The sequence below is a fragment of the Corvus hawaiiensis genome, chromosome 3, assembly GCF_020740725.1.
Source record: "Corvus hawaiiensis isolate bCorHaw1 chromosome 3, bCorHaw1.pri.cur, whole genome shotgun sequence".
NCBI classification, from domain to species: Eukaryota; Metazoa; Chordata; class Aves; order Passeriformes; family Corvidae; genus Corvus; species Corvus hawaiiensis.
The window spans coordinates 92188874-92215241 of record NC_063215.1 but is presented as its reverse complement, the minus strand read 5'-3'; the positions used below and the strand labels follow the sequence as shown (position 1 = coordinate 92215241).

Sequence of the window (26368 nt, the reverse complement as noted above, 5' to 3'; positions counted from 1 at the left end):
TAACCCTAGTCTTTGTAAACAGGAATACCACTACAAGATTTAAATTCAACTCACCAACAATGGCTAAATAATATGTGATACGAATTTCATGGCAGTAAGACAGAACTCAACCTATTATCTGTGCCTGTGTCATACTTTTGATATCATATACATTTACCATATACCAGGCATACATGTATTTGGGTCTTACAACAGATTAAAACCAGCCTATTTCAGTTAACCAGAATGAGTGGAGGGGCCTACATTTTCATGGAGGGGGAAAAAAACCAAAAAAAACCAACTATTTCACATTCCAGCAGAAATGTCATTGCTCTTAATAAACAGTTCTCCTTTGAAAAAAATTTCAAAGTTATTTTAGGTACTTCACTTTTTTAGGGTCAATGGTTGGGTTTATGCTCTTTTTTTTTTTTTTTTTTTTTTGGGTAATAAAACTAAACAAAATAGTGGGAAAATATAAGGTGAATCTTGAAGATTCACTAATGGGTAACTCTCCAATACCAAAATCAAATCACTGATTAGTAACTACCCAATTTCCTTATATGCAACACAACAGCTTCCCAGAGTTATGGTATATACGCTACTTATTTCTGTATTTGTTAAATAAAACAGTTAATGACAACTGCAGCAAACAACTGCTTAAGCTTCTCCATAAGCTTTGGACACATGAAACTGTTGTTTACAAAGAGATCTTTCTGTATCAAGTTTAGGTGTTTTATTAACAGCTCAGTATACTAGGAAAATAAAAACTATTTATTTTTTTAAATAAAAAATTTTGAAGAGACTCACATATTCCTACTTAACCAAGCAAATTATCCCATCCCATACATTTAGTCAATGATGTAAATTAATTTTTGCAAGCACTGATCATCAGAACAGTCTTTGGAGAAAACTCTTAAACATGCTACAATTCAATGCCTAATTAACCAATCACATTTATACACGACTTCCATGACCAAGAGATCAGCAGAACACCCTCAGGTTAATGTCAGTGCCCACCAGTTCTTTAAAGTTGGTTCTTTCATTAGTAACTCTGTAGTACTTCAGAGCTGTATCATTCCTCACATTCTGTAGTCACTGATGCTGCAAACAACCACCTCACAGGCCTTGTGAAAAACAAACTCTTTGCTTAAGCTCTCTAAGTACAAAGAGTGTCACATTCCTGTCACAATCACAGTAAAGCTGTTATTTGCAAATATGTAAATCTTATGGCCAGGTTCAATACCAAAGAAGAATTAAACTGTGATTTATGGTTCAGAATTGGTAGTTTCAATCTGCCAAGTCATCATAGAAGACCTCCCATGATAAGCACTTTGCTCAAGTTCCCCACATATCTTGAAACCTCACATTTGAATACAAATAAATCTCTTAAGCTACAGCCAATCAACACTACCACCAAGTATGTAGTAACATGCAACATGAAAAATACTCACTTATAGAAAGAACGTTGTCCAGTCTCCCCTGCAGTGCTTCACTTCTCAGTTCTGCTATGTAGAGCCCAGCACTTTCAAACAGGCAGCCATTTTCCTAGAGAAAAAGCAATCAGCAATCAATCATGGCACTACACACAGAGAAGACCTTCTGAAACTTCATATTTTTAAACACTTCCTTCCCAAAGGTAGCTTGTAGCTGCTGAGAACATAGAAAGTGCTCTACAGAAGTCTATATGGCAGCCAAATGAGTTGCTACTGATCAAAATTTTTTTGTATTGAAATCAACTGCAAGAGACAAAGTTACAAAAGGCAGAAAGACTGGGACAGTTAAATTTGGTCTCCAATTCTCAATTCTTTAGCAAGCAAAAAAAAATATTCACCAGAAACAATTGTAGTACTTCCAATCCCCAGTAAAAAAAAAGGGCATTATTCATTAATTTACTTTTCTACTTCAGGAAACAGAAAGCTACTAGGTCTGGAGCAAAATATTTTGGTTAGCTCTGAAGAAGAAAAAGAAAAGCAGCAGGAAAAAGACATGATAAACCATCAGTGCAACAACTGTTTGAAAAGTATTCTAAATATTCTGAAAAGGCTTCATCATACCAGGTTCATGTTTGGAGCACTACTGGGATCTAAAGCCTTCACAGAGAACATAATAAAAGAAGCCATGTAATAGTAATTTTAAAAAATTTTATGTGTAAACTCACCTTCAGCTGGGCATGGGCAGTTTTAGTATCAGCAAAGTTTTTAAAAACATAGTCTGTATATGTTTCTGCATCAAGGTCCACCCCCAATTTGTGCATCACTTTGAGAACCTCAAAGATACCTATCAAGGCAAAATTAATAAGGCTAAGCATACAGAAAAATGAAAAACTTGAGAATCAACATTTTAAAATAAACATTGCTTTACAAAAAAAGGAATTGTGTTCTCAATTTCCCTCCTTGAAATTGCCATGAAAAATCCTGCATTTCTATTTTAGGTGTTAATAGAATTCTTAACTGTGAAACTTAAAATAGATTTACAAAACTTCCTGGTTTGTGCTGTACTATAAAAACCATGAAAGTTCAGTTTGGAAATTGCTATTATACGAAGTAATTTTCTAACACAGCAAATATATGAGTTAGTCATGTTTGCAGAATGCCTTACAGAGCTATGTATCAAAATGCCCATTATATTGTGCATAAAAAACAAATCTGAAATTTGATGTAATGTATATAATCATACTCAAGATACAAACACATTATTCAATACATGATACATTCTTAGTTTTGTTCCCAGTATCCAACCCTGATTAGCATTAGCGTTCAGGATTTGTCTTCTGGATTTGTTTAAAACTAGTAACATGCTTGTAATTTAAGTGGTTCATTACTCTAGAGCACATCAGCTTCAAATAGGAAATTCAGAAAAAGGCTGGAGTCTCCCAAGCCCAGTGAAGTTACCTTGTAACTTTTACTGGGTTCACACCATTTCACACAATTGGACTGTGTATCAGTTCTGTAGATTCCCATTGAAGACACCGGATACCAAACATTAATAGTCCAGCAACTAGAGTGTAGTTTAAGAGGATATGTCATTCTTTTTAACTGCTCACACTCTTCTGATTTGCAGAACTTCTTGCAGTAACCTTAGCTACCAAACTCTGAACCCCTGTCAAAACCAATACAGGTATAATCATTTTTTGCTGGTCTAAAAATGATTTGTCAGTTGCTGCAGGACACCAGTACCAAACAGCATATGTTTTTTTCAACTTGCATTTCATACTTATTACTTTAAAAATGTCCAAAGTCCCTGTCTTTGCCCTGGAGTGCCACCTATGGAAAAGTGACACTTCCATGAATATTTTATGCAGTGCACTATGGTGCAAATAATCAAATGTGAATTCCCTTTGAGCACTTGAAAATACATGCAGGCAAGTCACACTAGATTAAAGTCGCATCATCTGTTCGAGTTTGCCTTAAACAAAACTCTGATTTTGGACCAGAATCTGCAAAAATATGAATAAAGAATTAATTACACTAAATCTTTCTTCATACCTTTCAAATGTTGACAGCTAGTTTCTATTTCCTCTTTTCAACATCCTAGAAATTACATTAAGTCCTCCTGTGCTGAAATAATTTCAAAAGTAACTCTAACAAGTAGTTTGAAGACCAAGAACTAGATCCCACAGTGAATAAGGTGTGGTGCACTCAGGAGGTCTGAGCTCAAAGTTGTACCCAGAAGAGTGCAGAAAACAGGCTTGTTAAGCATCCCCACTCCCTAGCAGACAGATCAGGGCACACTTCCTGAGCAGGAAAAGGCAGGTGTGAGAAACAGAACACCAGCACAACAGCAAGATGCAGATACCACAACCACACTGCACCAAAGAAATTGCATAGCCAAAGAACTTAAAATGAAGAGATGTGTGGCAGCTTTTTTTTTTTAAGATGGCTGATGTACAGTTTTTGGGGGGACAGAAGATTAATGAAACCAACACAGAATCCTACAGTTTTGCATACATTTTCTACCTCACCAAGAGTAGAACTACTTTATAGTCAAATAAACAACTTCCGCAATACTAAGCAATGAAACATTTCCATTTCAATTAAAAGGATTTGAGCATTATGTAGGTGGACTTTTATAAATTCTTTGCTTTTCATACTGGAAAATGCACTAACCTCTTCTCTCTCTCCCAACCAAAAAACAGGCTAAAAGAGACATGAAAGTGCAGTCATGTTCATGTAGAACCTGGTCTCACAAACCTTTTTGAGAACACCCCCCCACCAAACATACATGTATATTGATTTAGAAATTTTACACATGTATAGAACTCTACTGAGTTGTGGGCATTATCAAACACACACAAAAATAGAAAGCCAAAAAGGATAAAATATTTATTTGCTAAACAGCCCACTCACAACCCAATGGATTGCCTTGCACACCTCACTTTGGAGACCACTGATCCAGAAGACTGGGCATGACTAAAACCCCCAGTAAAGTCTTTTGGCCATCTCCCTGCTTGATCAAGAACAGGCTTTTTGAGATCTTGGGCTGACATATATAAGTACACAGGAGTTGAGTATACAAAAGCCAATAATTCAGTGGAAAGAAGACAGAAACAGGAAACAAAGTCAAACAGCTTCTTTTTGTCAATACTGGAAACAGCACTCAAACACTCCAACAGAACAGATTCCAACCTCAAATTAGTATACTGAAGAACAAATACAGAAGAGATGAACTATGAGGCGGTCATAATATTTATGTGGTAGAGCAGCTTTTCAAAAACTGAAAAATGAAGCTTGCATTTCAGTCTACCATTCATTTCCTGAGGTTCTCACAGTTAGGTCATGCCTTCTCCCTTCAGCAGTCCCATGAGAACAGGAGGAATTTCTAAGGCAGTTATGTACAGTTCTACATGTGCAAGGGAAGTAAAATTTGGCTTTAGCAGTTTTCTGAGGAAACAAAAAAACAAAACTTCAGCTCAAAAAGTAAGGTCACATTCAGGAAAGCATAGTATTTAACATATTTTTGCCGTGCTGGTAATTTCAGATCCACTCAGAATGTTCTTTGCCAGAAAAGTCTGTTTGTAAAACAGGATTTCAAGCAGTAACTTTGTGAAATCACCACTCTTACTCTCCTCTGGACCCAGACTCCTATTTTCCAAAATAAAAACTGAATTACCATTCACTAACCATGGGTTTTGTATATAACAATAGTTATACAACAGTTTAACAACTGTAGATCCCAAAAGCAAAATACACACTTGTAAGAAGTGTTTTTAAAAATAATTTGATCATTCAAAGGCAAAGGGGAGCTATAAAATATTCAGGAGCAAGCATAAGTCGGACATTTCTGCTTATTTACACTAGGCCCTCCTGATTTTAGTGCATAACCTGATACAAAATGACTCAGTGCCAATAACAGTTTCAGATCCACTGCATATTAATCTTTTAAACCCTGCAAGTACTTTTCATTCCTAAAAGCCCAATAATTACTAAGGAAGTAAGTATTTATCAACTTATATAATGGATGCACATAAAGGCAATGCCCCACCTGAAATTACTTGCCTGTGTAAAACGACTGAAAAGAACTGTTTGCCATTTCAGAGTGGTTAAGGTGTATTTAAAAATAGCCTTGTTTAGTTTCATGTCTCCTAGCCACCACTTCACTGCTACCTTTCTTTCAAACACATTTCCATAAAACAGAAATTACAGAATTTTCTTTGATATTCAGTGTCAGATTTTGCTGTAATAAACATTAGAAAAATATTAGTTAAACACTGCTATAATTGTTTGGGTCACACCATATGTACTGATTCAGACATTTGCACACTGCAGTTCGAGATAGGTTGTTGCTTTTATTCTGTTTGTTCTGATTATTTAGTCCAATCTACATGCTATCATATTTTTAATAGTTTTTTCCTCAAAGTTCTTTTCCTTTTCCAGCCTTGCCTATACCAAGACACAAAATCACACACATTAGGCTGGGCATTACTACTTTGTTGAGAAATTAATTACCTTATTTTTGGTATGATATGTGGTACTGTGTCTATACTTCTGTTCACATTATTTTTTTACTCCTAGAAAGCACCACTCTGTTCATTTACTACCTGCTGTCACCCTTAGGTTCTCACTGCAGCCTTACTGTTTGCTCTACTATTTCTATGAAACAATTCCAGGGTGGATGAGGCTTTTTCCCCCTATTTACCTTTCTTCAAGTGTATTGGTTGTATTTTTAGATAGCAGAACTAATTTATTCTTTTTTTTGTTATTAACTTGGAAAAAACTGAATGCAAGCTTACACGAAGACAACTTGTTCTATTCAGCAAGAATAGTTACACTGATCCTTCACTGTAGAAGCAACTGATCAGGTACCTTCTTACCTAATGTATTTTAGGAATTGCAAAATCACTGACTTGTGTAGGGATGTACAGAGTCGTAGTGGAAGCACACAGTGCTTCCACTTGACAATACAAACTTGGACAGGCTACAAAAATGAGTTTGCAAACTCACAGCATTATCTTACAGCCATACAGAAGTACGTGTATGCAATGCCTCTGCAGACAGAAAAACAAAGGCTCTATGGAAAATGGCTACAAATGCTAGAATTGAAGGATCCTTCATCAGTTTTCTTCTCACTTCACTTACATGACTTCCAGCAGCAAGTACTAGCCAAAGCACAGCTGAATTCTACAGTAGGGAGTCCAAATTAGGGCCACCTCTGATCTTGACAAAGATCAAAAGAAGTATGAACACCTCACTTTCTCTTGACACTCAAATACAGGTTCAGTTTTGGGAGCCAAGTCTAAATATAAAAATAATGCCAACGTCTCTTAGAATTGTGTTAGTGAGGTGAAATTTTCCATGGAGTAAAAGAAAGCAGCTTTTTTCAGTAGGCAGCATCCACACCGAGAAGCATGACACTGATTTCAATTTACTTATTTTTGGCAACACTGTGCTTCAAGTAAGTCACAAAGGACCCAGCTAAAACAACACTGCCAGACTTTTAAAATATCATAGAACTTTCAAGGATTTGAAGACCTAGGAGAAGATAAACTTGGGCAGTAGTCTAGCAGGAACAGAGCCTAAGGAGTTAATAAAAACTGAATATTGTTTTCACAAAGGCTTTTTGAAAAAGACTTGAGACATTTTTATAGCCAGAAACAATTAGGGAATACTTGTTTCAGCATTTCTTCCGAACTGGAATGTGACTGTATATTTAAGATAAAATTGCGATATGAAGAGTCTGCTAAAAGCACTTTTTTTTTGTTTGTGCATTTTGTTTGTCACCCAGTGTCACACTAACAACTCTGCATCTCATTCTAAAGCACATTATACTGTGAGATAAGATGAAAAAGACAGTTTTTTGTTTCCCCAAGGGGGAAGTACTTCTGTTAAAAGCATCTTTTTACAATACCATTCTTTCTGAATTACCAATAACGCAAACCAAAGAATTAGATACTGTACTCTAAAATTTAATATTTGTTCACTTCTTATTCATATCCTGTAGACATCCCCATGTGTAACAGGGGAAAGTATGCTAAATGCTTAAACCTACTTAAGAATCCCAAAGATTGAGCATTTTTGTCCTTCAATCAGTATGCTGTCAGGTCAGACTCACACATTCAGCAATGTAAGTTCTCCTGCAGTTTTTATGATTGTAACAAAACTCATGTTTGGTTCATCAGGCAAATAATAAGAAGCTGGCTTGAAAAAAGGACTGGGTTTGCAGTCCAAGAGAGCTATAATAACATAACCTTACTTTTAAATTCTTCACTTGGATTTCAGTTTCTTCAAGAGTAAAATGTAATGAGCAGCATAAAGAACATGGAAGGCAGAAAGAATGTGAAGAGTTCAAAAGATAACTAAACACTCACATCTTTCTATGTCAAGGGAGACTTGAAATTTGTAAAACTGTATCACAATCAAGTAAGAAAGGATGTTTTGAAAAAGTCTTTCTGAAGGAAAAATTGCTTGAAATGAGGACAGACATAGCTAGGGCTTTGTTTCATCTCTGATGAATCTCATAGCAGTAAGATTTGTGTACTAGGTTTGCAATAATGCTACAGGAGCATTTATCAGACAACTCACCTTTAAGATTATTCTCTTTCTGGTATGCAACTAGCAGCGGCCAGCAATAGTGAGGTCTGAGTGGCAAGCCTTCCTCCTTCATCATCTTCATCACATCAATGGCCAAGGCTGAAAACATTCACAAAACAATTAAACAGTGACCAAGTACTCTAAATGAGCACAGGCAAAATAACTAAATAAGCAGAGTACCTGATCTGTTGGCCTCCAAAGCGCAACGCAAGATAAATTGTAACGGTGCCGAGTGCATCTTTGCTTCTTTTAACTCGTTACAGTACTGCTTCAGCTTGTTCAGAGGCTGCAAACAATTCCAAAAATTAATTTAATGTATTTATCAATCTCTCAAATTGTTAAAAACGTCAGATTCTTCTAATGTTTAGAAAATGGATATTACACAAGCCAAACAGGATTCCTTCGTGAATTTCAATTTACTATGCAAGTTGATACAAAAAAATAAAATTCATCTTTTGCTCTTGAAGGACTGTGCAACAACTCACCATTTCCAATCTTCACAGTTGCATTAAACTAAATAAATATACTGTTACTATTAGATTAAGAAAAAAAGTATTGCTGTTCTGCTTACCAGATCTCTATTTACACAGTGTTGCAAGAAGAAGCTACCTTGGTCCAAATCATCACGTGATAAATGACTTAAAGACTTCAAAATGCTGAAGCTGATATCTTCAAAGCCATGAGTTATCAGAGTCAAACACAAGTTCATTACATCTAGCAATTGAAAAACAGAGAACAACAGTATTAATAAAGTGCACCCAACTTTTTCACCTTAAGCTACTAAAATTAGTGAAAGCTAGGAAAGTAAGTGTTTTACAAGTACCATTAAGATACTTTATAACAAGATTAACAGCACAAATTTGAGACTACCTTTTCCAGGATTATTTCTATTTAGCAATGAAATTCACTTTTCCCGTACGAAGACTAGGCCAAAAATTACAGAAGTATCACCACTGCAGCATGACAGAAGGATAAGAAAAAGAGAAACTCATTTCTAGACACATCATAAAAGAAAAAATGGATGAAGGATAATTAACAGTTATCAGTCAGATTAAACATCCAGAAGTGACTTTACAGGTACGTAATAAAAAACCATATTCAGTTTTTAGTATCCCTTTTTTATGGCAGTCACGAAGAGCTCTCACAACAGGAATCTTAGCAGTGGTGTTTGAAGAAAGGACTCCACACGTGCTGCTTTCTTATAAAAGCTTAATGAATTTTAGAATTTTTTTTTAAATGATAGATCAATTTTTGTATGCAAATTATTAAAGCTGTTTCATATTTAGATTTTATAAAACACAATCTAAAACACACAAACACACATATGAATCCACAAATTATTCGCAAAACTATTAAACTATTCCTTTCCCTCAGTATTCAAGGGAAAACTACAAAATTACCTATTTTTGGAAAAAGAAGGAAAAACAAAACAAAACAAAACAAAAAAAACCAACAAAAAAACCCCCAAAACAAAACAAACAAAAAATGTTCTCTCTCCACCCTGCTGCAGGAACCAAGGACATACCTGGAATTAATTCCCTTTCAAATCTTATGCGTCCCTTAATATCCTCAATGTGCTGTGGATACCCAGCCTTGGCAAGGCTAAAAATCACCTGCATCAAAATCCTATCCATAAGGTACCCTTCAGTCTTCTCAACCTGTTCTAGCACCTGTAAAACCAAAACAAATTTAACTTCAATCAACTCCAAAGTGACTCGAAACAGAGTACTTTTTTAATTCAAAACAAACACAAAAGGCTGGGCTTTTTTCTTTTTTAAAACCCACAGGTTTAGACAATGGAATATGGTAGAGAGAAAGAATATGCAAGAAGTAGTGAGAGGGACTCAAACACATTCAGACTGTAAAAAGAAAAAGGGACAGCTAAAACAGATATAACATATAGTTTCTTTCTCATATCTAAACACCATATATGAAAACACCAGAGGTTTTCTCATTGTGAGATGACTTTCAAAAGAAATTACTTTCTAAAGAGAAGAATGACTTATCAAACATTTTGTAATTGTTTGGAAGAATACTGGTTGATGACTATTTGTTTAAGTCACAGAAGAAAATTATGTTTCCAATACCCTCTTCCTTGATTTGGTCTTCTACATCTGATTAAACTCCTGATACAACTTAAGAAAATTTGTTTGATCTTTTCTCATTGCTTTATGAGTATTTCTTTAATTTAAAAAAATAGTAAGAGAGAATACTTGAAAAAAATCAGCTACAGAAAGGGCTCCAAGGAAGCCTCTCTTACGAGTATCTAATTTGTTGGTATGAACTCTCAAAAAAGAAAATTCATCTTCACTGGAAAGATCCTGTGGTTTCAATGGCCAAAGAATGGCTCAATGGCAACAGAATAATCGAGGTTTACTTTTTATTTTCATAAATAAATACATAGATATCTCACATGCACTGTTTAAAAAAACCCCTGAATTATTAAATCACTCAATGACAAATCTATCTTCCCAGAGTGAAATGCCACTATCAAAAGACAAGTATTTTTCAGAAGTTATGACATTGCTTCCAGTTAACCAGCTATTCAATTGCAAAAAAAAAAAAAAATTGTTAATTACTTCAAAGTGGGAGGAAACCAATTATAAAATTCTTCTTATTCCTCCTGCATGGACAGAAAGCATTCCAAAGTTATACTGAACAAAAGATCTAACAAGTTGTATTTAAATTCAAATTTGCAATACCTTTTTGATGCTATCAGCATCACCCTTTTCAGCATACACATTCAGCAGTGATAAATAGGTGTCTGCACCTGGTTCAACACCAGCCCTCCTCATCACTGAAAGGATGTTTTCTGCACTCTTCATATCTCTAAAAGAATTCAAAGGAAGACCCTCAGTAGATTTTATCATAATGATGTTTATTGCGACTTCCACATTTCCTCATTAAATTAATTAGAATTGGAAACAAAGACTGCACAAGCTTAGAGAAACTTATTTTAACTAAGCAAATCCTGAAAGGTGAAAGTGCAAATCTTTTTAATAATTGTATTACTTAAAATACTCTTTCAACTTTAACAGATTATAAAGTTCAGAACTAAGTGCAGCAAATTTCTTCTCAAGTACTACAGAAGTACAGTAATTTATCTTGAAATACAAGATTTTCAGACACAAGAAAAAAATCTACTTCCTTTGTTAAATAGCTTTTTTGCTTCATAAATGTAGAGACAGTCTTCTACATATTATTATTCAAAACCATCACACTCTTTTGCAGCATGTAATTTTTTCTGTACAGTATCACTTTATATTTTAGTAAAGCTAAGAGTAAACAAAAGGAATAAAAGGTATGAAACATTACCCTGATCTTGCATGTCCTTTCACAAGGCTACTGAATACTGCCTCAGTGATGGGGAGATCTTTGCTCTTCATAAATCCAAGAATCTTACTGCAAAATATAAGACAATTTGTATTTGCCACTTTGGAATATGCAGACACTAGGGTGGGGCTTGTTTTTTTTAAATTTTTATCTTCCTTTTACTTATTTCTCATGCCCCTCAATCACATTGTTACAACTTAACCTTGCTAAAATAGTTGAAGAGATACCCGGCAAGCCCTGTGTAATGACAACAAACAGAATTATTACTATTTGCTCCTTAGCCCACTTTATTCTCAAATGCCTTTCCCAGTAGCCATTTTCTTACAAAAACAGTAAGCGTTCCTAACCTCACAGTTTTTCATGATGGCTCTAGAAATGACAAAACAAGTTATTTTCTGAGCAATGTGAATACAACTTGATTTCAACACACTGTTCTATCACTTATTTTTATTTTGTTTGTGTAGGTTTCAGCAGTATCCACGAAATTGCTCTGCATTGCTTGGTTAAAATATGTAAAACCCTTCTTTGCTCTGCTCAATTTCTATGAATTACACAGAAATCAGTTTTAACACTAGTGGTAGGGAATATGAGAAACAGATTTTGTGGAAATCCCTTTAAACATAAATGCAAAAGAATACCTTGCTCCTTCAATGTCACCCTCATTGCAATAAGCAGCAATCAATCTTTGGTATGTAACCTACAGAAAACAAAAAGGGGAAGTTAACTATTTCCATTCAATAAATGGAGACTACTATTAAGAATGAAGATCCTGTAAAAGGGTACCTACTCTATTGGGCTGCACATTTGCTTCCTCCATCCTGGCCAAGAATTCTGTCGGAGAAAATTTGTGCTCATTCTGAATGTAGGCTTTAAGTAAAGCATTGTAATGGCTTGTATCATACACAGCACCTAAGGAAATATTTCAGCCATAGTCAGTGAATGTAGATTCTCTAAATTCAACATTGCTTCATAGCTTTCTCAGGTAATTAATTTCATGTCAATTTTATTCTGTATGAACTTAGGAGGCTGCTTCATTTTATTCACCTTTGAAGTATCAGACATTTACTTAACAGCTCATGTGTTTATAAAAGGCTAAAACATAACGAGCACAGTAACAGCAATGCTCATGTGCAAGCAATCTCTACAGCTGTATTTATTTTACAGATTCAGCAATTCACCTATGCATTATCTATAGATAAATGACTCACTCACAGTAAAAATATCATCTGATAAAATAGTTGGTACCACTAGGAATACTCGGCCCACCAGATATAAAGGTAACATCTAACAGAAAAGTAAACTCAATAATGAAAAACAAGCAAAAGTCCAATTTAAGCATCTTTTAAAAAAAAATCTTTAGATTTTAGAATTTTAGATTAACACCCCTAGATGTCACTATAACCCCCAGAATTAGAAACAGGTCTTTCACCTGAATAATAAAATCTACTCTTCATTCGGTAATAAGTACAACCTGTTATAACCTAACATTTAAACACTATTAAAATACAGTCTCTTTCATTACAAAGAGAGTAACTAAAGCACAGAGCTGTTCTTGCAAGAAGGGCTAACAGACCCAACGTACCAAGTTCTTTCATCTTGTCCCATATCATATGGGCCAGTTCTGTTCTTTCAGGTGACAATACCTCTGGTAAGACAGCACCGCAACTTTGTAACAAAAGCAAGGTCTGGTTACTCCCTGGACACCCTGCAAGTGGAACAAAACCACAAATTTCTTCATAAGTAATTATGCATTTGATATTAGAAAGAAGATTTGAGACTGACCTACTGAAATATTTAAACATTTTCTATAGAATATAGAATTTTCTCCAAGACTGAAGATTTCTCATGAACAGGATACCCAAATGATTAAACAAGGACATTACTGTGCGCTATCCTAAGAAGATTCATGACAAAACATGCCATTTAGCACAATAATGAGCTTAGCCGAGCAGAAATTTTTAAAAGTACAACACACAATTCCTAAACTTAGACTATCTCATGCTTTCAACTTTCCAGCTCAAGATCCTGAGATCATTTCATCCTAACACGGACATAACTTTCCGGTAAGTTTCTAAAATGTCAAAATACTTCATACCAATTCAATACAATTCCAGAACTGCTAGTCAGAAACATTTCCACATCTAAACTTCCATTTCCAGTTTATGCCTATGTTTAATACATAACAAATGAGAAAATTTACATCTAGAGAATAGTGAAGGAAACAGTAATATTATCTGCCTTTTCTTACTTCTGTACTAGTCACAGATTGTCAAAAAAGTTAACTATAAACTCATCTCTTTCTTGCACTTCACTACTATTCCTGAGGGAAAGACAGAACTGCAGAATCTACCACAGATGACCCAATCAGCTGAAGACAATTTTTATTCTATCCCATGTTTAGATGCAAACCCAGCAATTTCAAATAAAAATGAGTTTTTTTAGAAATAACATACTGTCAAGTATGACCATCAGTTCATAAATGACCAACTTTTAAATCCTTGCACACAATTACTTCATGCAATGAAAATGCCAACACATCTTCAGTTTCAGAATGCCAGTGCTGCAACTACTAGTAACTTAATACCTTGAAAGCGAAAAGAAAATCAAAAACTTTTGGCAGTCTGAGCATGGAGAGATGCACAACAAGATCTACTGCAAACACCTTTATCAGGGTTTTTTTGTGTTGTAATTGGAAATGGAAAAACAATACAAACAGGCAGAAATCAACACTAAGCTCCCACACTTTTGCTAAATTTGTTTCTTTATTAATTAATAAACAAGGACTAAAGTTTCATATGGTAATATTTGCCATTTACTCTAACAGCACCTTAGTTAAATAATTTGTGAGGTTCTATGCTTTTATTTCTAAATACAATTACAAAGCCAAAGGAAAACCCTATAAGTAATTAACATTTTTGTTAATATGACTTAAAAACTGTGGAACTAGTCAAAGTTCATGAAGAACTACTTGCAGAGAGGTTCAGAGACACAAAATTCTTGCCAACCCACATTTGCGAATTAGAGGTTTACATCTAAAAAAAGACAAAGCAGTCAGAATCAGAAAGGATATCCCAAGCAAAAAAGAAAAAACTAAGTTCAACAGAAAGAGCATGAATTGAAGGCTTAGCCTTTAAACAATAAAATGCAAAACTTTTAAAAGCACAATGCCAGCTAGACAAGCCATTACAGTCCAGAGCAATACACAGCAAAGTTTAAAACTTAAGCAAAACAATACATGCTGCCATTGATAAATATTGGCAGTAGTACTTAGCAAGTATATTCTTTAAATATCTCCACTGACTCATTCTAACTTGTACCAAACCTCATCAATTGTGGCAGCTGGTTTGCAAAAATGTAGTCTACATATTTCAGCCAAAGAGGTATTGAATCTGTCAGAATGGACAATGCTTCAGCTATTTGGTTTTATTTTATTCAAAAAAATAAAGCTTTCTAGTCATGAATAACCACAGCTACCTGGGAACGTGGAAACTTGTGGATCACCTCCGTATTTCCCTGTTGTAGTTCCACTTTAAAACAAATAACATCCTAAGGGCAGCATGGTTCATTACAGACACTTTAAAAATATACTGTGCAAAGGAGACAGGTATGATCCCTGCTCAGAGAGCACGACACAGTTCTATGACAAAGTGCATTACCAGATTAAAAATCCACAGTAAGCAAGGCACTAAAACATACCTTAAAAGTACACTTTTATGAGACTTATAAATTCTTAAAGACAAAAATAAACCTTGAAAAAGCTAACATGAGCATTCAAAGCAAAATAATATCTCTAAAGCATTTAAAGCCTAGCCATCAACATATACAGCAGATCAAACAACACTCAAAGACAAAATACAGATCAGAATACTCAATTCACTTCTTTGGCTTGATAAATTCCTTTCCTTGGTTATATACCAGCCTGAAATTTAGCTTTATTTTGTTTTAATTGGAAGCAACTTACCTGCTTTGCTTATTTCCTGGAAGATTTTTAGTAGAAGAGCTTTAGGGATGCGGCCAGTTTTTCTGACAGAGTTATCCACTTTATTTAATGCCCAGTCAAACTGCCAGGTCGTTCTGGTTCGAACTTCTGAAACTGGTTCTTCTTTAACACTTCCTTCCTCTTGAGGTGCAAGTGTAAGGAACCTTATTTGGTTCAAAATGCTTCTGCTTGAACAGAAACAAACAGAAAAATAAAGATTACAATTCTGTAAGTCATTTTGGATCTAGACTAGTCACCTAATGTCAAAAAGATAATGCACTTCTTGCTGATGAATAGTCTCAAAAACATTCCATTTTAAAATAAACAAATATAAGTGATTCGTTTCAGTGTCTTTCTACTTGAGAAGTCAGTCGTACATTTTCTCACAGTGATACGTTTCTCTGAGATTTACAGTAACTTTCACCTGATGAATTAAATGGTTCAAATACTATTCCCACAAAAATAAAAATTAAGTCATCCAAGTGCTATAAAAGTCTGTTGTCCCATTACAGCTACTCACTAAAGCTCTCATAAGGTTTTGAAAAATCTCAAGAACAGTCACAGACAGATCTTCCAGAACACAGCAAATCAAGAGAGCAAATCATACCTTCCTTGTCAATTAAAATGCACAAGAACTAATGCAGAGGCCAGTGTGATAAACAACAGCTTAAACACCAACAGGATAGGATCACTCCACATTTTGCAGGATTTACAATAACCAACACGAAGCATCCGTCCATTCTGCCATGTAAACCAAACATCAACAGCGAATTTGTTTAAATATTTATTTTCTCAAAAAAAAAAACAAAAAACAAAAAACAAAAAACCAAACAAGAAGCATAATGAGAAAGTGTTGTTATTTCCAATAATGCAATAAAAAAAAAAGGCTTGCCTTTTTTTTTTTTTTTAAGAAGAATAAGTTGATCTACCGAAGAATAAGAAAACTGTATGTGTGCCACAGCAAGGTTATGAACAGCCTGTGCAGGTGAAATTATCATTACACACAAGCATTTTAGGAAGTCTGTTCTCAGCTGTGATTACAACCGCATAAAATAAACCAGACTATCCTCCTCCAGAATCCTATACAAAAAAAAGTAATACTTGCTGGGTGGCAAAAACAAGATGTAGCAACTTCCGAAATTGCCCTCCCTCATCTCTGACTCTTCAGACAGCTCTTCAGCTAAATTTTTGTAAGCTTTCTAGACTAGTTTAAAAAAAACCCAAAACCCCTAGTTTGTACTCCCTGCTGTTAGAGGTGCTCCAGGAGTCCTATACAGTAATAGCTCCACATTTTGTGAAATAGCAGCCTAAAAGCCAAGAAAGAGTGCTGACATTCTCGACAAAACAATTTCCTGCCCCTGAAGCTTTTTCACAGGTCTATCTGCTGGCTGGTTTCTCACCAAACAGTGGTAGTTTAAGGCTCAAGGAGAGGAAGTCCAGTGGAGGAGAAAAGCTTGCTCCTGGCAATTGCATGTTTCAGAAGCACTGGCAGCAAGCTGCTAAATTGCAGAGAAATCATCACTGCGGTACAAAAAACAGACCAGTGGTTTACCATGTAGTTGCCTCTTGTGAGCATAAAGTAGCCCAAAGACCAACTTTTTCCTTGCTGTTTGAAATCTTGATTTAGTAACTCAGCAGGCCATAAATTCTAGAAGTAGCCTGAAGCAGAATCTCTTTCCTAACGGAGCCATGACAACAGTTTAATAGATTATATTTGATTTTTTTAAAGTATTTTTTAAAAATCCTTTAATAATGAAGAACATCACTACGATTTGGCATTACCTTTTTCAAGAACACAGTTTTTACACTGCCTTATCTCTTAAAGTTTACTCCTGAAGAATATTCCAGAGCCCAGCAAATAATCTGCATGGTATTTCACTAGGGAAAGGATAAGGAAGAAAGAACTGAAGGGAAGAAAGACTGACAAAAAAGGACAGATCCCCTCTTTCAGCCTCCGTTCTACTTCTTGCTAGATACAAGTTCCCACTGATCCCTTTGGGCTAGCTCTCATTCTACTCAGATCTGTGAGTTTATTTCACTCACTAACCTAGCACAATGCCAATTCACCTACTTCTACAAAAAAGTAAAGTTACTGTTCCATCAGGTTAGAGTGAAAACAGCTCACAATGTCCACAACCCACCAAAATTAACCAGAAAAAAAAAGAAATTGAGAAAGAAAAGGTACCCAAAATCAGAGAAACTAGAAATAAAACAAGAAAAAAAAAGAAAAAAAGCTCTGAAACACTACTTTTCAGGGTAAGCAGCTTGTCAGATTAACATCAAACTTTTCTGTTGCTACTAGTAATGCCACCTCTTACTAAAAGTATTCCCAAGGGCGTCATTTTCCCTGATCTTTCCCTCCTTTTCCTCTTCTCCTTCTACGGCCTCCTATAACCAGAAACAGGGTACTTTTGGAAAACAGAAGTCATTAGACTAATTAGCATAAAATCCAGTAGGACAAGGTAAGAATAACAGTCAGATAATAAATTTTAACTCTTCCAGGGTTTAATAAACAAGCGAGATGCCTAGAACTTAAATAACTCCTTAATAACACAAACAGCAATACTCAGCTTCGAGCTAGCCAGTTGATAGCTACAAGAATGAAATTGTAGTGATTGCAAGTTATTTTTTTATTAAAGATAGAAATAAAAAAAGAAAATTGTATCATCCACTCCTATATACCCATTAAAAGAGCTACTTGAAAGCTTTTCAGAATACTTCCAGAAAGGTTACAAAAATGCACTGGAAGCTGTGGCAACACAGGGCTGTCTTTGTAACACAGAAATTTATATTTTGATTTCCATTAACAATCAAAGCACAAGTCGACAAAACTCTTGTGCTTCAGATTAAAATTGAAATTCATTTCCCTATAAAAACATGCTAATGTTTTATAGTATTTTTCAAATAATTCAAATTATTATTTTTTGACATACAGAACACTTCTAACTATAAACAAATTCGTATCTAACAGTTCTTAGGTCCTGCATTGTTTTAAGAAAGCCATCCTTGTATGATTCTCCACATGTCAGAAGTCACAAATATTTTAAAGTACTTGCCCAGCTCCATCAGATGAAGTGTAAAGATAAAAACAGCATGTGCATGCTCAACATAAGCTGGTTAACAGCATGAGAAGACTCTAAAGTTTCATTTGCTACTTAACTCTCCTGCTTAGCATTTAGCATGATGCTATTTGTAACATTAAGTTTAGAATATTACAGCATATCAATTGCCACAGCTGCACACTGTAAAACACTATAGACTTATATACAGTAACTTCACCTTCTGAAAGCTGAGCAGAATTGGGCATTTCTATTTACACCCCCCCACAATATTGCCAAGTATTGTTGGTACTGGTGCTTTTGTTAATTTATACTGATTAAAGACATTTTAAGGAATGGCAATATGGGAGTCTGAGTTTCAGTTTGAGACAGACAGGTGAAAACTGTATGAGATTATAAAACAACCTGAGGAACTCAAACTTTCACTGGCATCCACCTGAAGGATCATCATCAATCTGAAATATGTTTAGTGTAAGATTCAGGTGTACTTCATTATATGTAGGCCTTCAGCATTTGGATAAATTACACTCTCAGCACTGTTTACAGTGCTGTGTAATGTTAAGCCAATCCCATAAATAAGAATTTTTAAAGAGTAACTGTGGCTTCAAAAGCTGAGTGAAGCTGCAGCATCTACTGTCTTGAATCTGGTATGTATCACAACAAATCAACTAAGAACTCAAAACTTTAAAAAACCCAGAAAGACCAAAAAAACCCCAGGAGTTCACTATTCTGTAAGATGAAAGATTGAGCAGACCAGAAAGTCAGCTTTCAAAAAAGATACAAACTTAAAAAATTAAGGGACACAGCATTAGGTTTGATTTCAGGCAACCAGGCAAAGGACAGGAGAACACAGTAGACATGGTGAAAGTTTATACTAATGGCACAACCTCTCTATGAAACACAAAAAGAAGCTGACAAAATGAGGCAGTTATCCATGCATCAGGAAATCTTTAAATTTCCGAAATTGAAAAACAACACACAATTAAGGAGAATAGAAAAAAAGCAAGGATAAAAATCAAGAAGGCCACATTAACCATTTCAGTCAGGAAGTCCCCTAAAAAGGCAACAAGAAAGGTTTCTAAATTTAATAAATATGATTTTAGAAATTACCTTTTCATAGGGAAAAAATTACAGCTTATACACTGTTTGGCTTTCAAGAAATGTTAATTGCAACCATCCTCTGTAAATTTTAACTATCACTACTAATTTTAACAAGGAGATGGGGGTGTAGGTGAGAATACAGAAGAATGACTCAAATCATTTCTGAAAACATTAAGATATATTAAATACAAATTAATGGATCTTACTCAAACTCCAGTCCTTTGGAATTACTTTGAAAAACTCATAGAAGTTATGGGAAAAACAGAAGCCTAGTAAAAAAAATACAGACTGATGTACAAGCTTTTGGCACCACTTTACCTGACAACCTCATAAGCAAAACAAGGAGATACAATGTACTTCTAGCTAGAAAATATGGGTGCGGCAGTTGTGTAAACAAAAATTTTAAATATATATACAAAATTAAAATGTGGTTTATTGAGGAACTGGGAATATTGTGGGAGAGTCTAAGTGAAGCTATCTCCTGACCCAACTAGGAAACAATCCATGTGCAATAATAGCTTCAATACAGACCACAAGTTGTATGTTTTGGACAAAACACAAATACAGAAACTTAAGATGGGGTACAGCTGGCTAGACAACAAAGTGCAGCCGACAAAGTACTGAAAATGAGGCACTGCTTCCTAAGCATGAAATGTCACACAGCAAAAAACCTTCAAATTCTCAAGTCCTAAAAAAAGGAACATAGCTAAAATACAGATAATGATCTCTTTGTCATGGTGTGTTTATTCAGGAAAAAAACAAGTATAAAACACTCAAAGGACTCATCTATCCCATCCTACTCTCCAACCAGAGAAGCAACTGAACCAAATCCATCAGGCATCACACAACCAATACTAATGGTTCTAATATTAATTGTAATGAAATACTTGAACAGGATACTTCAGTCAAGCTTTCTCATTTGGAAGCTTATAAAGTAAGATTAGGAGCAAGGGAAAAAAAAAAATCTATCATGCATGACCTTGATACTTCTGATCCTGCCTCAGTTCAAGATGTTAGATTACATAGTTTTATGATGTAATCATATTTTCTCAATTATTTTAATTAACTTTTTTCAGACTTAAATGCTATGCTACACAACAAAACATATACTTCCCCAAGAGCTGAAATGAATGCCAAGTACTTACTTTCATCAATTACCTTCAGATAGCATTTTAAGATTTTCTCTATGTGAAACACTTCATCTGTAAGCATGTAAAGCTGCACAATAAATTTCATATCTGTTTGAATGAGCAATCTGGTTCTTCCCCAAAATGTGTAATTTCTCTCTACTATGCTTCAGAACTGGGAAAAGCTCAAAAGGATATATTGAGCCCTGTGATCTCTCTCCAACTCCCACAATCACAAGATTAGAAGTAGCCTTCAGATACTGGAGCCTTTACACGATTTTCAGCTTTGTCTCCACAACGGCAGACCTCGCCCACACAGGAAAGGTTAACTGTGCATTTGTAATGCCAAACAAGTGGTAACTGCACCTCCAGTTTAACTTACAGCATTGGGAAAGTAGCTGAAGATAAACTCACAGAAAATCTTATGCAGAGATGAAGTGTGCGTGGAGGAATTTATACGAAGTGAATTAGTAAAATTCTTCTGTTTACAAGGGTTTCAGTGAGAATCCCAGTGCTGTACCCACATACTTATGTCTTCCACATTGCTAGAGCAGACTAAAGGCAGTACCTTTAATTTCCTATAGGAACATATCTTACACACCAGCTTGAGTAAATAAAGTTCCATCTTTCCCAAAACTCAAAAAGTAGGTGATGCTCATGTTTTCCCTTGCAGCAGCAGAAAGTTTATTTTCTGTAACACTTGACCAATTCCAAATATTCAAAAAAATAATTCTATTTATATATTCATCTATTTATTCATGTATTGTTAATTTATTTGCATAAGTATATGAAGATAACCACGTTTAATTATAAATATGGATATTTGCCTCCCTTTATCAGAGCCGCAATAAGGTAGCTGCTGTGCTTTTTCTACAAAAAGTACTGAATATTTTGTTCTTTCTAACTAAATATGCAAAAACTGCATTAAATAGTTCTCAAAATAAAGCCATGTTCGAAGTAGAATAATGGCAAACTTAAGTGAGTTAGAATTCATTAGTGTACATAAAAGCACTCCAGATCTAACACTAAATTTAGTAAACATAAGACTAAATATAGCACCTGAGATCCCAGCACAATTCACACAACTGTTAGAACAGTATTTTTACTGTTAGCCATGATCAGCTAGCTATACGAAAAGGCCACAATGTTCAGGCCATTGTACACTTGTTTAAGGAGATATAGCAGGATCTTACAACAGAGAAAAATTAATGTTTTTTCATGTAGACTGAGAAAGCTCATGTTTCTTGGAGAATATCTAGAAAACTTGCCTAAGTGATTCACAAGAAGCAAAACAGAAAACCTTTCCTTTGTACTACACTTAGGATCTTAGGAAAAAACTCTTCACTGAAGAAGGTGTCAAACATTGGAACAGGCTGCCCAGGGAAGTGGTGGTCACCCTCCCTGGAAGCGTTCAAAGGACAGGTAGATAGATGTGGCACTTGGGGACATGGTTTAGTAGTGAAGATGGGAGTGTCAGTTAACAGCTGGACTCAATAATCTTAGAGATTTTTTCCAACCTTAACACCTCTATGATTATGTTTTCTTGGGAAGTATCTTGGCATTTTATATCCAACAGTAAAACACATAAAACAACTATAACAGCAGTGAAGCTTGTGCAACTTTATTACAACAGAGTATTATGAAAAGCAAGTCTACTGTATGTCTCCTCTCCATTTGAAGACCCTTCCTTCTATCATTTTGCTAATGTAATTAAGCATTCAGTACTGTGCTTTTATTAAGCATTCAGTCTTACATTTTTGTCCACTGGTAATGGATTGCTGAGTATGATCGTGAACAGCCAAAAAGAACTTGTTTGCAGCTAATCTAAAAAAAAAAACAAAACCAAAAAAAACCCCCAAAATTAAAATACACCATTCACCATGCCATCAATCATTTGGGTTTTTAACTTATGACTTAAGCAAACCCATCCCTCCAGCAATCTGAAACCTTTTTTAAAAGGATATTCCCTCTCCCATCTTACCAACATACTTGAAACACATCACAAAGGATCAAAAGGCAAGAGTCCTTACAAGCACAAGTTGTAATAAGGGCATAGCATCTTCCATGCTTGGGTTAATTTTCTTCAAAGTAGCAAGTATGGGGCTGTCTTTTGGATTTATGCTGAATATGGTTTTGACAACATAGAGACAAGCTCGTGAAGGAGCAGGATCCTGGCAGGACCTGTGGGCTGTACAGAGAGGAGCCAACACTGGAGTGGGTTTGCTGGCTTGGTTTCTTTTTGTTATTGTATTGATTCTCCTTGATTTTCCTCCTCAGCTAAACTCCCATGATCTACGCTTTAGGAGCCTAACTGTTCTCCTTCCCTGATTTAGAGCAAGACAAGGTGGCCAGCAACAGGGCGGACAGTGCGGGAAGAATGGAGCCAATATGCTTTTTCTAAGCACTAACTTTCCCACAGCAGAAAGCTGTAACATCAAACCATAACATCATCACCTACAGTATGTAGAATAAAGGCCCCCCCAAAGTAACCTGATGTTAACTCAAAAATCTACTTTAAACACTTGTCAATGGAGAGGTTTTTTACAGCATTCTTGACGGTCAGATACTAACAGCAAATTCAGGCATTTTTTCCCTTAGTGAAGCTTCTGTGAGCAAAGTCCCAGTAAATAATTCGTACCACGTAAGTTAGCACACTGCTGAAGTTTGCTGCTGTAGATCTGAAGTTTGTCGTATTGCTCTACCATAGTTTAATAAAATTGCATGGCAGGAGAGTGACAACATGTAGCTCAACATTTTCACATTTCAGAGGTGGCCAAGTGAAAGAGTAAATTTGTCTTAAATCTGACTTGTCATGAAATGCTTCTCAACCATTAGTATATGCATCTACTATCCTAAATCATTTTTCAAAGAAGTTTAGATTAAAAATCAAAGCAATAATGATGCTTTGATAAAACCTCAGCATGAATGTGAAGCTTGCTCTTTCACATCTCTCACATTTGCAACTTTTCTGTAACCATTTTTGTAATGATAGTCACAGACTTGCCTCTGAACTGACTTTATCATGTTCAGTGCTAAAGTGACTATACCAAGCACATGTAAACATACAGTTATTTACAGTTTTCTTGCAAAATGCTAGATTATTCCTATTTATTTATTTAATCTTGAAACGGGGTGTGTCTTCCCCTACTATTCCAAGTAGACTGCATTTCATTCTCAAAATAATCTTGAGACCTGAACAGCAAGTATAGCAAGCCCAAATGTTGTCCATATGCCAGTCTAGTTCTTCAAAGGAGGTCCAGTTCCAGAAATTAAGGCTTAAGTAAAAAAAAAAAAAAAATCAGTGAATAGTTACTTAAGGTAAAAAAATTAAATTAGATCATATGCTTAATACATGAAATTTCAGTTTGTAAGTATTACGTTTGCTTTACACTTCAGCTCTAGATCATCACTTGTGCACTAGGATGCCTAAATACATACGGTAGTGTGACATGGAGATTTTAAGTGAAAACTTATCTTAGGAACGAAATTACTGGACAGGAAGAACGTACAAAAAGCTTCAAAAGAGTTTACAGCATTATCACTGAACTATCCCACATATGACCCGATTTATACCTGAAATTAAGTATAATTTGGTGTAAGAAAAAAGTATTGGGAGGGAAACAACCAAAAAACCAAACCCCAGCTGTAAGAATCAAAATATCATCACATAAAGCACTTCTAAAGTTCTTTCTAGAAATGGAGTTCTAAGGGCAAAAAACCAGTTAGTCCTTCACCAAGTCACACATGAACTTTGGTGAATATTATTTTTCGCAACAAATTAATTTAGGGAATTAGGCTTCCAGCTGAGTAAAACAAAAATTAGTTGCTAGAAATAAGAAAGGTTTATTCTTAATTTGCAGCTAAATAAACGTGTGGTTCTGTTACCAACCATAAATCAGATATTCCTGGTTCCTGGCTCTTCCTGAGCTGGTTTACTCCATCCTTCACACTGACTTTAGCATTTGATGGCATCTTCAATTATTAAAGCCCACAGAAAACTACGTATCTTTTTTAGGTAAGATTTTGGCCAGGCTACCAATAAAACAGCCCCAAAGTAAGACTAATATACAATTAAGGTAGGGAAATTAGCAACAATGTCCTTATTTTGACAATGAGACTTCCCTCTAGGAGTTCTCCATTCTTGATTCTGGTCTTTTCCCATCCCTTCTTAACAAACTCTGGAACTCACCAAGTCCTCTGCTGACCATAGTTACCTATTTAGAATGGCAGAAAACCGTTCCCGTTTTCTACCAGAAATTAAGCTACATTGACTTAGAGGGAGCATCAGAGATATAACACGAGACAAGAGACAGAACAACCTTCTCCCTTGGGTAGCACTAAGCCCTTAGATCAGCTCATGAATCTGTATGTGTCTAGAGTTGTGTTAATGAAGGTTTGTGTCTCTAAGCTTCCTGCAGGGCACCAACCACACGTAACTGTGGTCAAAACCACAACCGGGATGCACACAGGTGGGTAGGACAGGGTAAGTGTTCCACCCTACCTGCATGATGGAAGGAAGAGAGTACTCTAGCAAAGAAATCAAGACGTCCCTCTTGACAAGACACACAGCAGAGTATGAGGGCACGAAGAGAAAGCCCAGATTCCAACTGTGCAGGTACTCAGAGTCAGTCACAGAATCACGGACTCATTTAGGTTGCAAAAGACCTCCAAGATCATCGAGTCCGATCTGTGACCGATCACCACCTTGTCAGCTATAGCCAGAACTCCAAGTCCCCCGTCCAGTCGTTTCTTGAATGCCTCCAAAAAAAGTAACTCCATTCCATCACTGCTTATCTCCCCTGGTCTCCCCCTCCTCCTCGACGCCCCCTCCACACGGCGTGTCCCCCCACAGCCATGTCCCCCAGAGATCAGGGCTCTGGTCTGGTCTGAGCCCAGCGTGGAGGAAGGCGCGGGCAGCCCAGGCCGCCCAGCCTGAGGGCAGCGGGGTTCCCGCGCGGCCTTTGCCCTACGCTCACCCCGAGGCCGCGCACACGCGGCGAGGCCGCCAGGCCGGCCTAGGGTGAGCTCCACCTCGGAGCCCCTGGGCCAGCCCCGGCGGGCAACACCGCAGGGCCCGGCGGCACGCTCGGCAGTGCCCTTGGGCGTGCGGAGCGCCGCCTCAGCCGGCCCCGCCAACCCTACCAGGCAGCGCGGCAGCGCGGGATCTCACCTGGCGGGGCCGGGCGGTGGGGCGGGAGCGGCGGGGGGGCGGAGGAGCGGCGGGAGCAGCGGCGGGAGGCGCGGGCGCAGCGCCCGGAGGCGCCCGGCGGAGCTCAGCAGCGCGGCCATGACCGCCCTCAGCACGTGAGCCGCGCGCCGGCGCTGCGCCGCCGCCGGCCCCATGTGACGGGGGCGAACCATTCCCCGCAGGGGGGAGGCGCTGAACCCGGCTTCGAAACGCGCCCGCTCAGGCGCCAGCGCGCTGCTAATTCCCACCCCGCGCCGCCGATGGGCCGTTCCACGCAGGCCCGGGTTGGGCTGCCCGGCAGCCAACCGGGAGCGGCCCCGGCGGAAGGCGGGCGGGCGGGAGGAAGCGGTGGCTTCCCCTGCGGGTACTCCCCGGAGCTCTTCCGTGCTGTTCCGTGGGACGTGCTGGCCCTGCCCGCCTGGCTCTCCCGGTATGCCCATCCAAGTACTGCTTCCCTGCAGCCCGGCGGCGGCCGCCGCTTCCTCGTTGCCCCTGAGGTGTTCCAGACCCCACCGAAAGCGTGGCGGGTGGCGCGCACGCGCGCCAAAAGTTTAAAAAAAAAAAAAAAAAAAAAA

The 26368-nt window shown here is 37.0% G+C and overlaps 1 protein-coding gene across 2 annotated transcripts in view; it reads right to left on the bottom strand.

Annotated features, from left to right (window-relative positions):
• LRPPRC (leucine rich pentatricopeptide repeat containing) overlaps positions 1 to 26150 on the bottom strand; it is an 87581-nt gene extending 61431 nt beyond the window's left edge. Inside the window, exons 1-13 of one of the 2 annotated variants that reach the window (XM_048298124.1) lie at positions 25776 to 26150; positions 15301 to 15506; positions 12922 to 13044; positions 12127 to 12248; positions 11978 to 12036; positions 11322 to 11408; positions 10709 to 10835; positions 9532 to 9676; positions 8578 to 8720; positions 8187 to 8292; positions 7998 to 8105; positions 2138 to 2256; positions 1431 to 1524 (exon numbers count right to left, since the gene is read on the bottom strand). In XM_048298124.1, the coding sequence (XP_048154081.1) occupies positions 1431 to 1524; positions 2138 to 2256; positions 7998 to 8105; positions 8187 to 8292; positions 8578 to 8720; positions 9532 to 9676; positions 10709 to 10835; positions 11322 to 11408; positions 11978 to 12036; positions 12127 to 12248; positions 12922 to 13044; positions 15301 to 15506; positions 25776 to 25966 (1630 nt within the window). In that variant the 5' untranslated portion in view covers positions 25967 to 26150. The remainder of the gene's footprint in view (positions 1 to 1430; positions 1525 to 2137; positions 2257 to 7997; positions 8106 to 8186; positions 8293 to 8577; positions 8721 to 9531; positions 9677 to 10708; positions 10836 to 11321; positions 11409 to 11977; positions 12037 to 12126; positions 12249 to 12921; positions 13045 to 15300; positions 15507 to 25775) is intronic. The other variant, XM_048298123.1, reaches the window with a different exon arrangement.
• Between the last annotated feature and the right edge of the window lie 218 nt (positions 26151 to 26368).